At 38.1% G+C, this 14,382-nt stretch overlaps 1 protein-coding gene across 1 annotated transcript in view; it reads left to right on the top strand.

The window, feature by feature from the left end:
* AGD2 (Pyridoxal phosphate (PLP)-dependent transferases superfamily protein) overlaps window positions 1-14,382 on the top strand; it is a 214,031-nt gene that overhangs the window by 45,218 nt on the left and 154,431 nt on the right. The window contains exon 4 of the mRNA XM_089819237.1: window positions 11,892-12,008. Coding sequence (XP_089675363.1) covers window positions 11,892-12,008 — 117 coding nt within the window. The remainder of the gene's footprint in view (window positions 1-11,891; window positions 12,009-14,382) is intronic.

Genomic DNA, 14,382 nt, shown 5'->3' on the forward strand with positions numbered 1-14,382 from the left:
CCACACGACACCCCTTTCGTTTGAAAGGAATTGTTAGGGGACAACGCATTATATGTCTCTTGGATACATGTGCCTCACATAACTTCATAAGGTCACGATGGGTTACCAAGAGGAATTTACAGATTGATGACATACTTGAGTTTGAGGCTAGGGTGGCAGCATGTGAGAGATTGAAATGTGCAGGGAAGGTGTCAAGACTTTCAATTCATTTTGATGGTTTCCTTCTTGAGGTAGATTTTTATGTGGTGGATTTAGATGGTCTAGATGCCATGTTGGATAGGCAGATATAGGTTGATCATGAGAAGATGCAGTTGGAGTTCTCATAGGATGGTCGACACGTAGTCCTTAAGGCTATGCTAGAAGGAGAGCCTAGGTTGATAACAACTCACAGGATGGAAGCCATTTTGAGGCATGATGTTATCGAGTGGGCAACACAATGTTTCATCTCTTCTAAAAAATCACAAGATATAGGATAGTAGTACCATTGTGATATCCAGATGATGCTTGACAAACATAGGAGGGTATTTGAGGATTTACCCCCACGTATTCCACCAGAGAGAGGGTTTGAGCATATCATTGAGCTAGAAGAGGGCGCCAAACCTGTCATTACCACTCCTTATCGTCACCCCAGGCATTACAAGGAATTGATAGAAAAGACGATTAAGGAACTTCTAGATATGGGACATATCAGGCCTAGCTCTAGTCCTTTTGCCTCTTTAGTGGTGTTGGCTAAGATGAAGCATGACACCCTTCGGATGTGTATTGGTTACCACACCCTTAATAAGAGGACCATTAAAAATAGGTATCCGATTCCCCGCATTGATGAGTTACTGGATGAGCTTCATGGCACTGTTTATTTTTTAAATATAGATCTTTGATCGAGGTACCATCAGATACGAGTCCGAGAGGAGGATGTGCATAAGACAACTTTCAGATGCCATTACGGACACTATGAGTTTTTGGTGAGCCATTTGGGCTCACTAACGCACCAGGTACTTTTCGGTCATGAATGAACCACATCTTTAAAAAATAGCTACGAAAGAGTGTGTTGGTCATCTTTGATGACATATTGATCTTTAGCAGGACTTGGGAGGAACATTTGCAACACCTAGATGAGATCCTTAGCCTCATGGAAGAACATTCTTTATTTGCAAAGGAGTCTAAGTGCGAATTTGGACTAACTGAGATTCTCTATTTGGGTCATATGATTGGTGCAAAGGGAGTCAAGGTACATCAGGAAAAGATACAGGCAATCCTTGATTGGCCAACAGCGAGAGATGTATCTGAGTTGCAGGGCTTCCTCGGCCTTTGTTCTTATTATAGGCGATTCGCTAAAGGTTTTTCCCAGGTAGCAGCCCCCCTTACCGATCTTACATGGAAAGGGGCATTTAGATGGACAGAGGATTCAGAGGCAGTCTTTGATAGACTGAAACAAGTGATGAGCACGTGCGCGGTTTTGACACTTCCTGATTTTTCGAGACCCTTTGTTTTGGAGTGCGATGCTTCAGGGAGCGAAATTGGGGCGGTTTTGATGCAGGACTGACATCCCATAGCTTTTGAGAACAGGAAACTTAGGGGCAACGAATTATTATATTCTACTTATGATAAGAAAATGCTGGCCATAATGCACGCTTTAGCCAAGTTTAGACTATACTTGGTAGGAAGTAAGTTCATAGTAAAGACTGATCATAACAGCCTGCGATACTTTTTGGAATAGAATGAGTTGAATGAAAGACAACAAAACTAGGTCAGCAAGGTTCAAGCATATGATTCTGACATATAAAAATAATATAGTTGCTGATGCACTTTCTAGGAGACCCTCAGTGATGGAGTGCTGCACCATTTTCGAGATTTCAGCAGATGGGAGGTCCCAACTGTTAATTGAGTATTCTAAAAATACTCACACTTGCTAGATTATGGATGGTCTACTTTAGGATGATTTACAAGGTAATGAATGATATTATATATTATAAGGATAGAATCTACCTAGTACCAGAATCTAAACTTAAAATGAATATTATGCACACTATACATGATGCACCTTCAGCGGGTCACCCAGGTTTTTTCAAAACCTATAGGCAGATTAGAGAGAGATTCTCATGGATTGGGTTAAAAGACGATGTATTGCAGCATTTTAGAGAATGCCAGACTTGTCAGCAGAACAAGTCTGAATAGGGCTTCCCAGTAGGTTTGCTTCAACCTCTCCCTATTCTAGCTCAGAGGTGGGAGAGTATCTGCATGGATTTTATTACAGGGTTGCTGAGAGTCTAGGGCAGGGATTGCATTTTTTTGGTGGTAGATAGATTGACTAAGTTAGTGCACTTCTTTGCTATTACAGTGGACTGGTCAATGTCTCAGGTGGTTGAGTTGTTCTTTTGAGAGGCTTTTCGTCTTTATGGATTAGCTATGACTATTGTGAGTGATAGGGACAACAAGTTTCTTAGTATCTTTTGGCGGGAGGTTTTTAGATTGGTGGGTACAGAGTTGACACGTAGTACTAGCTATCACCCACAGACAGATGGTTAGACTGAAATAGTGAATAAATAGGTGGAAGGGTATTTGAGAAACTACATTGCAGGTCAACAAAGAGCTTGGGTTAAATGGTTGTATTTGGGGGAGTATTGCTATAACTCCACCTATTATATGTCTATTCAGATGACTCCTTTCCGTGCTCTTTATGGCTACGAACCTCTCTCTTTCATTGATTTGGCTTTACAGGACAACAGGGCTCCCTTAGCCAAAGATTGGGTCCAGAATCAACAAGATATTATCAGATCTCTTAGAGGTAATATTCAGTGGGCGCAGAACCAATAGGAAGTTATATGCTGATCGACATCGTATAGAGCGAAGCTTCGAGATTGGTGACGTTGTTTATCTTCGTCTCCAACCATATAGACAGAGCTCCGTGAAGAAAATTGGGTCCGAAAAGCTTAAGCCCAGATTTTACGGAGCTTATTGCATCACCAAGAGGGTTGGTGAGGTTGCTTATGAGTTAGAATTTACCTGGAGACAGTCGAATCAACAATGTGTTTCACATCTCATGCCTCAAGAAGGCAATTGGTCAGTAGTTTGCACCGTTAAAGGGCTTGCCTCCACTTGAGGAGGGTAGACTTGTATTGGAGTTGGCAGAGATGATTGAGTCCAAGGAAAAGAAGCTGCGAAACAGATCTGTCAGAGAATATCTGGTCTGCTGGAAGGATTTACCGTATGAAGATGCCACTTGGGAAGGTGAGTATTTTATAGCATCCAGCATTGAGATTGCTTAAGGGCAAGGAATCTCGGGAAGGGAGGACTGTCATGTCACCTCTTTCGTGCTAGTTTTTTTTGGCGCCTGGTTAATCTATCTCCACATCCGGATAGATTAATGGTATTACCAATAAGGATGCTTGCCAGTCACAAGGGAAGATTTGTCTTAAGTTCGTTATTTAATGTATTAAAGTACTTTAATAAAGTTACTTTATGTTTTTTTAAGACATTCACTTTATAAAGTGACTTAAGTGACTAGAAGACGAAATTGGTGTTTTATCCCACATCTCTTATTCCAACATTCTTCCCTCACTTCGAGGTTATAAATAAGAGGCTCAATCTTGGGAAAGACAACGAATATATCCTTCTATTCAAATTTTAATCAAGTTGCTTCAATGTGATTGGATATTTTTGCAAAGGATGAGACCTTTGAGGAAAGTAGTGAGACTAGACGAAAACCTAGTGGCTCACATTGCAATTACAGAGCTAAGGATCTGAATTAAGGGATTGGAAGGTTGATATGAGAGAGTTAAGACAACGTACAGGTATAAGGTGGTCGAGTGCGTAGAATACCAGTTGAGTTATCAGTTGGACGACAAGTAGAGGATACATTCAAATGACAACAGAACGACTCTCTTTAAATGCAAGTGTTGTTCCTTGAGAATTAGTATATGGTAGTAGTATTCTGTTGGCGTTAGAACAACGACCTTCTGCAATGCAATATTGCCATAAAAATCTGCAGTGGTGACAAGGGACTAGAAGTTAATTTGCTCGCAGGAGGACAGTGATTACCACAAACAGCGATTAGTGAGTAGCGATTTAGTACATGACATTCTCCCTCGACTCCACAGTTGGGTATAGTGGGAGTAGCAGCACGTCAGGTGAACTTCGCTCTAGGCATTAATGTCAAGACAAGTTCAGCCTTAGGCAGGTGGAGGAGTAAATCACAGTCAATTATTACTGTCGCTGGGTTCTATGATTCCATGGGTGTCGACGTTGCCATCACTAAAGGAAAACAAGGAGTAAATCTCAGTTAAACCATTACTGTCGTGAGTTTCTGCAATACCAGGTTCCCATCAATCTTGCATACATTTGAATTATGAATGCAATTAATGGTTGAAGAACCCTTTTCAGTAAATGTTTCATATTAAGCATGATTGTTAAACATTGCATAAATTTGTTGCAATCTAGGATTTAATAGAATATAGTAACATCATTCTCTGATATTATCTTATTACTTACGAGTTTTGTAGTCATAGAGTTATTCAAACTAGATTCAAATTATTTACAAGCAACATTAGAATATAATATCAAGACTATGTGCCAAGTGTTTGACCAAATTCCCTCTAGCCAAGACCCAGATTTTTAATTGAACTAAGTCAAGATTAATACAAATACACACACACACACACACACACACACACACACATATGTAAATACATTTGAATCATTCACATAACAATTTGTATAGTTATCGGGCTGATATTATGAGAAGGCTATTATCATTATTGGGGGACTTTATGGTCTGCTATCGATTACAAAAGGTTATGTGTGAAAGTTGTTTAAAACAAACTAATGTTTAGTCATGCATTTGTAGAGGCATGACCCTACGTGGCCAAAGGCCATGTAGAGTCACGACTCTATGGAGATATAACTCTGCACAGTAATATATATATGCCAAGCAAATCGTTGGGACAAATATCAATCCACGACAATACACGTCCCAATGATCTGCCTACTTCTCTCTGTAGGTTAATACATTCAGATTTGTTGATTCTCCATTGGTGTTATAGACTCCAAATCAAGATATATCGATTATCATTCAAAGACCAAGATCTACATCTTTGTTTTTGCAATCGATCAAGTAAGGATATTTATTATTGTTCATATCTGTTATAATAGTTTTATCTATTAGAGATCACTAAAACTAACACTCCAACATTCATAACTTCAACGCGCCAGTTCTCCTCCACCTCGACACAAGATTCCCTTGACCTGAATCACTGTGCCACCAAAACTAGTTGAGATGATGTTTGTTGTAACTTATCGTCTTCTTTTGAAACGATGCAGTTATAAGTCATTATTTATATTGAAATCATTTACAAATCTTGTGCTCATTCAAGCAACAACATGAGAATTACAAGCTTATTCAAGCTCCTTTCGAGCAACCACACTAGAAACAACATTTGGAAGACCAAGAGTCACAACTTAGAATTCCACAGAGATGCCCCTCTTGGGATTTGAACTAGGGTCTCCACAATGAGAACTCATTGCTTCAACAAACTAAGTTAAATCCCTTGGACTATAAGTCATTATTCGATAATCTCCACTTCAGCAATTATATCCATGTTCCTTCTTTGTCACATGTGGGGACTCAACATTGTCCTCCAATCACTATTTCAGTCTGTGTTTGATATGCTTTATCTGTTAATGGTAAGTTGTGCTTTGGATATTAGATTAAAAAATACCCCTATTTTTCTTGTCGTATCAAAAAATCTAGCAAAATCTCCATTATTATGCTATTGTTGAACTTGATATTTATAGCGACAACACTTTTATTCCATTTAATGGCCACAATTTGGAGGGATGAACCTTTGCCTTCTTGTTAACTTCATAGCTGTCAACTGTCTGAGCGTGATTGGAACTTCCTAACTGAGCTGGTAAATCCACATGGGGCCTGCAAACATATTCTCATCCTTGTAATAGTGGCCTCCGTACATCTTTGGCCCCAATCAAATCTTAATAGATTTAATTTCATTCTTCATTTCTAGATCCAAGAGCGAACACTGCTTTGATACCATGTTAAAGTGAGACTTCCTTATAGTGAAGAACTTATGATATTTATGGTCTATTCTTATATCATAATTTGAATATAAAATATTAATAAACTATATCCTAAATCTATCCTTTATATGGCAAAGAGACTGTATCCATTCAGGTTGCTATTACTTGTAATGAAATCAGAATTTCAAAAGTCAAAATATAGATATCACTCATGCTATGTAATAAACAATTTGAAGATTGCTTGAAGATATGTGTTCGTGTTAGTTTATTTGTAGAGGTTTATATGTGATATACACAGTTACATTGACCTGGAGGACGAGTGGACAATTTTATGGGACAGGGGGACATAGGGGCCTCTATTTGGGGACGACGGGGGTATGGTGGTGTGGGACGACAGGGGGGGATGGGGTTTATATTGTATATACTATACATATGATACTTAAAATGCTAATTATGAAAATATGAAAATATTTGTAACAATACAAGACATAAATATGAAGTATAAGTTCATCAAGACCCCTATTGCTGGTTTAGTTTTAGAGTTTTAGTATTTACATTGCATTGTATATTGCAAAATGAATAAAGAAAGAGATCTAAGTTCTAAGTTCTAACTTCTATCAAATAACTTAAATTGAAATAATCAAAGATTGAAGATTCAAATGGCATTGAAGTATGAGTATCATTAGCTCATCAATCATTTAGTGGCATTATAAACTTAATTACATAAAATAGCAACAACCATGATATGATGACAATGTTCAATGTTTAATGTTTCAAACTTCAAATGACAAATATGATAATCATAATATCCAAGTCTCAAGTACAAACCACAAAATCAAAAGACAAAATGTCAAGTACTAAAGACCTAAGGGCTGCCAAAATGCAGCAGAGGTTGCTAGAGGCCTCTAATCATCCATGTCAACTTGACGCTTAGGCTCAACAAACTCATCCTCTGAATTCTCGGCCTCTTCAAGGCTAAGAGCCCAAGAGGAATATCAACCGACCCAATATCAGAAGTATATGCATCCTCATCAAGTTGTGAGGGCTCCTTTTGTTCTACATCCCATTGTGCTGTAGGGCTCTCCTTCTACATAGGTGTCTTGCGATCTTTAATATGCAAGGCACAATGTACAACCACTAGCTTCTCTGCTTCCTCAGAGGTAAGTTTATTCCTCTTAAGAGAGTAGATGAAGCTATTAGTAGACCAGTTCCTCCCAGAAACTGAAGAACTAGATACCTAAGATAACATCATAACAATCTAATGACTAGTATGAGAATCAGAAAATTGAAATTGAAATTCATGACTAAAAGACTAAAGCAAAAGTGAAATTGGATTTTGGAAGTGAAAGTAAAGGTTTTAAAGTAGGAGAACATGAAACCTAAGATAGGAGACGGATGGCTAGTGCGGTAGTTGTTGATTTGGGTCCATGAAAATTCCAGCACAAGATAAGATCTCTTGTGGCATTGTTTTTATGTCAGTCTTAGCTCTAGCCGGATAGCTCCTAAGAGTAGCAAATTTGGTCCACCCAGTGTGAACCTTCCCTACTGTCTCAATGTCATACATCCTATTCATGCAATTAAAGAATCCTTGCTTCACCTGAAATTCAAGTTTTAAAATTAGTAAATTAACAAATTAAATATTCATTGGTGCAAGTATGCTAAATTCGAAATTGATAATAGATTACCTCATCATCATTCAGTGGTGTAACTCTCCTAAGCCTAGGCATGTACTACTTCGGATTCAATGCATAAGCAGCCATATGTAAGGGAGTGTTGAGCTTGTCCCATCTACATTGAATAATAGGCCGAATGTGCTCAGCGTAAAATGCAAAACTCAGGTCCCTCTCACACAATTGCCCTCATCTGGCCAAGCATAGCATCAATGCACTCGTACACCTCTCCAAGAGTAGTTGCATCTGCATCCCCCATATTTGATGACTAGGAAAATTGGAGTGATGAAAGAGACAATGTATTTTGCATCACTCCAAAATACTTCACTCTTTACTATCTCCTTCATGGTTAACCCCTGCTTTGTCCTGGACCCATCCCACCTATTCCACTCATTCATCATAGCCATGAGTTGCAATGGTTCTTGCAACCCAATCATTTTGTCCAAAAGAATGAAGTAGGATGCATATCGGGTTTCAACTGGTTTCAGGAACTCCTTCCTTGCATAGCTCCTGAAAAGGGCATGTGATGTGTGGTTATTGTAGCTAAATATCTGCACATCTCTAGCATTGCTCACTACTCCCTTGATTTAGGGAATCTTCCCCATGTCCTTTAGTGCACTGTTCATGGCATGCACACAACATGGAGTCCACCAAATATGTCTCAACAAGTCTCCTTGCAACTCTACACAAAGGTGCGACATTTGTCACTACTTGGACCATATTTTGTGGCCCAACCTCCTCAAAAGCATCCCGAAGTATATGAAACTGAAAATCAACATCCTTTCAATGCCTTGAACAATCAATAACCCTAAGAAAAAATGGCCCCTCAGTGCATGTAATGATGATATTGATGAGTGGACGGTTCCTAATAGCTGTCAACCCATCCATGATGATGTTGCAACCATACTCCTCGCAAACAAGCGTCAAGTTCTCCTTCTCTAAAGCAATCTTGACGTACTCTTTATCCAATATTTTAGTCCGCAATTTGTGCTCACCTGGTGGCATAAATGACGGTGCTCCTCCCCTTGCCACCAACTGCATCATGTCCTTATAATAAGGAGACCATGTCACATAAAGAGGTATGTCATTGGAAAAAAGAAATCTACAAATGCCCTCCTCTATCTCATCTCTCAAGCAAGCATTAAATAAATTAGCAATGGGGTTACTTTTAGATGACTCCTTTCTTTCCCCTTGCTGGACTGAGCTTCAGGCATAGCATTAGATGTAGAAGAAGGACTCGAGGCTGCCCCTGCAAATGATGTAGTCATAGGTCTCTGCTGTGGTCTACCCCTAGGACTAGGAGTAGAATAACGTGGCTACCCTTGCTTATAAGCCTGCTAAAGACTCTGAAACTGTTGCCTACCACTCAAGGTGGCAGGTACCTCAACTCCCAAGTCATCTGGAACACCCCAAAGATAGGTGAACTTAATTCTATAATGCAAATTTTTTGATTTCGTCAAAAACTTGCATGGACCAACACCTTTTCTTGTCCAAAAGAGGAAATGTGCATTTGCTCTAGTGATGCTCCCAAACCATTCTGTCTTACAAATGTTACATTTCCATTTCCTTGTACCACCGCATGTAGCTGTCCGTGCAGTTATTCTTGTTGCAAACTGTCTGAGAGGAGATTTAGGGTCATAACTATCCGTAGCCCACTTTGCCAAAAGAATGGAGGGGCAATTTGTAGCTGAGGGACCGGGTAGCCAATTATCTGTTGATTCTGAATTAGTTTCTTCGTTCTTTTCATCATGCCCAAGAATAGGCCTCTAAATCCATCTCATCATTATTATGATTTGACCCACTTGAGTCATGACCGTGGGAGCTCATTTTGACTCTGCATTTCACAAAATGAAAAAAATATAAAATAAATACATGCTTTTAGTCCATACCCTTCTTCAAAATCATAATTTTTTGAAGTAAAATTAAAGCAACATAAAATTGGAAATGATCAAGAAACATCTACTAAAATCTAGAAATGAAATTCACCTACGAACTAAAATCTACAAACTAGAAACAAAAAACAATGATCGTGGCTTGTAGAATTAAAAAAATTAAAAAACCAAGAATTATTCTACCTTTTGCTTCACAAATCTCTTGAACAAGCTGAAAAATCTTGCTTCTCCTCTTCTTTTTGCTCCTTAATTTTCTTTGCCTTCCACACACTCTTCACTCAAATAATCACCCTACTATGAGCTCTTCACTCTTCTTCTTGCTGCTGTTGCAAAAATTAGAAAACCATGAAATGAATAGAAATGAGAAAAGATAGATATTTAAAGGGTTTTCAAGCTCTAAATGGGCCCCACATACCCTAGGGTTAGCAACAACAAAAAACACAATATAAAATCTTTTTAAACTTTTATTTTTTTGCATTTTTTAAAGTGTCGTGAAGGGGGACGGTTGGGTGTCCCTTGCTTGGTCGAGGGATGCGTCCCCATCCTCAAGTCTCCAAACGGGGACGTCCCCCTCTTGACAACGGGGATGCATCCCCGTGTTGCTATGGTGATATATATGCAATGGGGAGTCACGTCCCCGATGGGAAGTGACTCCATCGTGGAGTCATATCCCATCAGGTATGTTATTCTCGATGTAAATATTTGTTAAGCAAACAATATGCATCAACCAATGTCACCTTTTAAACAGCATTATGGTATAATATATTGAATTTTATATATATATATATATATATTGCATTCTAATATATTATACACTAATGGTAATAACAATATCGTATATTGAAAAATTATGATAATATATTTATATTTTCAATAATATTTTATCCTGATTGAACTAACACATTAACACACATTAATATGATGGCAATGTTATTACATTTGCAGAAGCAATCCTAGCTTCTCAACACTAATTACTGTTATCTTGTATGTGATTGTATGTTTATATCCTATTCCTGACTTTTCCTTCGAAGTCAAGTACTTTGAATGCTTAAAAATAGATACGAAAGCCTAACCATTTCTCAATTCAACTCTGTTGATTAAACCAGTATCTGTCAAGTATGCATCTTACCCTTTACAGTTAATTTTCATAAATTAAAGTAAGGTCAATTCGGTTAGTGGGAAGTATTCCACCATCTTTACCTCAAGTATTCTGTAATATTTTTCCACCAGCAGCTAACAGAACCCTCTATTTAAAACCCTCTACCTTATTTCTTGAATCATAGGCAGTTGATGAATTTATGACCAACATTATAACCATAAACTTTCTCATTCATTTAGTTTTGCCACCATTAATGAGATATAAATAACACTTAGTCAACAATGGAATATCCGTTAACTATAGCTATATCTTTATATTATGATTAAAAAGTGTCTTTAGTAATGAATCAGACTGGTATCCAACTCCTTAAGACTGTCAAAATTTCTGATATTTATAACTGCTATGACAGGGTGTACTGTGCCCTTACAGTTGTCCATATATTTATATGTACACCATTTTGTGAGTAGTATCTTTCGAGTCCAAAAGCTATCTTCATGGGGAAAACTACTTATAAGTCCTATACCAACTTTATCAGTTTAACCTGCTTCTGCATTTACAAAATAATATGAAAGATAGATTACATGAATAGCATCAATAAAGAAAATCCTTCAACTAAAACTTGGTTGGAGAAATTCAGCGGTAATGTAAAAAAGGAAAATAAATTTATGCAGTCGTTTGGCCTTTATTTCATCATGTAGTTGCTGCTTAATTTTAGCCCCTCATTTTTCATAGCATAATATTAACTTCTAAAATTTAGCTGCTTCACTGTAGCAGGAAGAAATATATTCTAAATCATCCTTCCTACTTAAATTTAAATTTTGCATGGGACCACCCATGATACGCAAGTTTAAACAAAAAGTCTACTCATGCTGTCTCATGGGACCATGGCATAAATGTTACTTGTTCATCCATTATTCATTAATTTCCATAAGGTTTGCTGTCTATTTTTTTGTAAATTCTTGCATGCATTTACTTCATCTGCAAGAGTTGTATCACTACTCAGGGTGATCACAGGATTGCTTAACTTTGATAGCTTTATTTATACATTTCTCCCTTGTGACTGACTTTGACAAGCTATGTGAATTGTTCTTAGTGCTGCTCTGTTTACTTGAGAAGATTGTTTGCCACACCTTTGTCAGAGTTCATATATTAGAGCTATGGTTTGTTGAACCTGAAATTAATTTTCACTTTTCAAATCAGATTGCAAGAAGGCGCTCAGCGCACATGCAAAAGTATCCGGATGCAAAAGTCATAAGTCTTGGCATTGGAGATACCACTGAACCCATTCCAGAAGTTATCACTTCAGCAATGGCGAAGGTATATCTTTATCAGCTGCATCTTTCTGAAATATCTCTCTACGAAGTAAATAGCTTCCTTCTGATAGTGAATGCATATTTTTGTAGAAAAAGTTGGACACCTTTGTGTCACAAGTTGTAGCATCTTGACTAAAAAAATTGGAAGACTATTTTAAATTTGGTATCTTGTACATACATAATTTTGCATGGATGCTAGGACTACCATAGAATTCTGCTATTTCATTCTTCAATTTCCATTAGTCATGAAACATTTTAGATACCCAATCTTTTTTGTGATATTATTTTGCAAGTAAATTTCTGGTATCTAATTTTGGAATAATTTGTGCAGAATATAATTTTATGATTATATTTAGGGCAAAAGGTGACTAAGTGGGTCAAGCTCAGTTTGGTGTAAGGGGAAATGTATAAAAATCAAACGTTTGCTACATTGGAAAGGAAGACAGGCAAAACATGTAGTGCTTCAGCATCAAGAATAAAAGAAGGGAACACTTGAAATCCTTTGGTTACAATTGCTAGAGCCAGAGATTTCATCCGTATACATGTCTTTTTCCCCCTCCCTCCACAATCTTCTGCTTCTTTTCCTCCTGTTTCCTCTTTTGCCTGCCATGGATGGGGGTGTTCCTTAGGAGAAATTGGATTGTGTACACTATATCCCTTACCTTCTCTTAAAGCTGACCTTAAAGAGCTTTACCTTGTTCTTTCAGCACCTCATGGAAACAAATGAGGGCTGCTTCAACTGAACCAAATTTGGCTGCAAAGAGGATGTTATTTGCCTTGCTCAAAGTCTCCAGTTGGGGAAGACTAAATGCTATATGTACATTGGCGGACCCTTGGCAGAATCATGTGTGAAGAGGCACCTTTTGCTTCATTGGAGGGATATAGTTTTCTTTACTATAAGCTTTTGCAACTATAGCAAGGATCCTCTCGCCCTTGAGAAAATCCATCAGGTTTGTAAGGAAGATGGGTGCAATAATGCCACTGGGGTGTCTTTGAGGTATTTCCTTTAGCAGGTTCAGACCAACCATTTTGCAAGCTGCACTTCCCACCGAAAGGGATTCTACATGACAAATTGAATTCCTCAGTCAGGGTATCGCATTCCCATGGCTTTATGTACCCTCGGATTCATGGAGAAGGCCACACATTACCTTTTACCTTTAAGCATTTGATGCTTCATTTGAGACTTGGATTGGAAGTTCACTAACCACGTAAAAACTTTCCTATCTAGTCTTTCCAATGCATTTAAATTCTTAACAGTTCACTACCTCCCCTACATGGCGATTCCAACAGAAAACTTCTCAGATTTGTTTACAATAGTTTGTCTTCTCTGTCTCGTGGACACAGATCTCTATATGGTGCTTCCCCTAGCCAGTAATTTTGGAATTTCATCTGGTAGCTGTGGAGGTGCCATGTGAATCATATGTACCTGAGCAATCTTTGCATGAGCCAATTCCTTCTAGTGTAACAGATTTGGCCATGGAAGGCAAACTTCTATGGCTATTAGGCTGAGCCACATTATCTTGATATGCAGTCCTTCGATTTGGGCTAACCTGCTAGGTTGAAAATTCCGTGTTCAGTTAGTCTTGACTTAATATATTGATTACCTGATTCTCTTGTAAATATATTGGTGAAATCTTCCCTGCATGGACTCTTGTGCAGGTCCGTGGCCCTACCCTTCCTCAACATTTTGCCCCAGTGTTGATGGTCAAGAGACAAGTAACAAAGGAATAGCTTCCAACTATTTGGAGTGCTAAGACTTTAGGTGCTAAAATTTCCCTCTGACCTATAACAAGATCTCCATGGTGTAAGTAATGGTGATCCCTTTGTGATTATAAATGATCAAGTAGGCCAGCCAATCATTTTCTTATTTGATATTTTGATAAACATGGTTCACTGAAATTCTTTTAAGGAATTAAAAATAGTCCGGGCTTCCTGAAACATATTGGCCAGCCTCCAGCTAGGTGTATCTCTTTTCCTTATTGTGTTCACAATAGTGATTAAATATGCATCCACTGACTCATACAAGAATTTGTTGGTTTGAAAACTCTGCATGCTTTTCTTTATTGTTGGTGTATATGCAATTTCTTTGTTGCTGCCCATAACAATCTTCCTTCCTAATAATAAATGTTGCGTCCAATCCCTGATTCATCAGGTTTACCTTTTGTTGTATTGTCAAAATTCATTTTTCAGTAGGTTGGAGGAAGCCTTAGGTTTTGCAATTTGCCTATCATCATTTTGTCTCAATAGGGAAGGTTCTTTGTTATGTGGATTGAGCTTGCCATTGCTTGGGGTAATTCACTAATAGTTGCTTGACAATGGTTAGGGATGTTTTTGTCGTCTGTAGTCTTGTGCTGAAAGATGCGTCTGTTGTACCCCAT

Source organism: Cupressus sempervirens, chromosome 3 (assembly GCF_028749045.1).
Source record: "Cupressus sempervirens isolate cs-2001-9-10 chromosome 3, ASM2874904v1, whole genome shotgun sequence".
NCBI classification, from domain to species: Eukaryota; Viridiplantae; Streptophyta; class Pinopsida; order Cupressales; family Cupressaceae; genus Cupressus; species Cupressus sempervirens.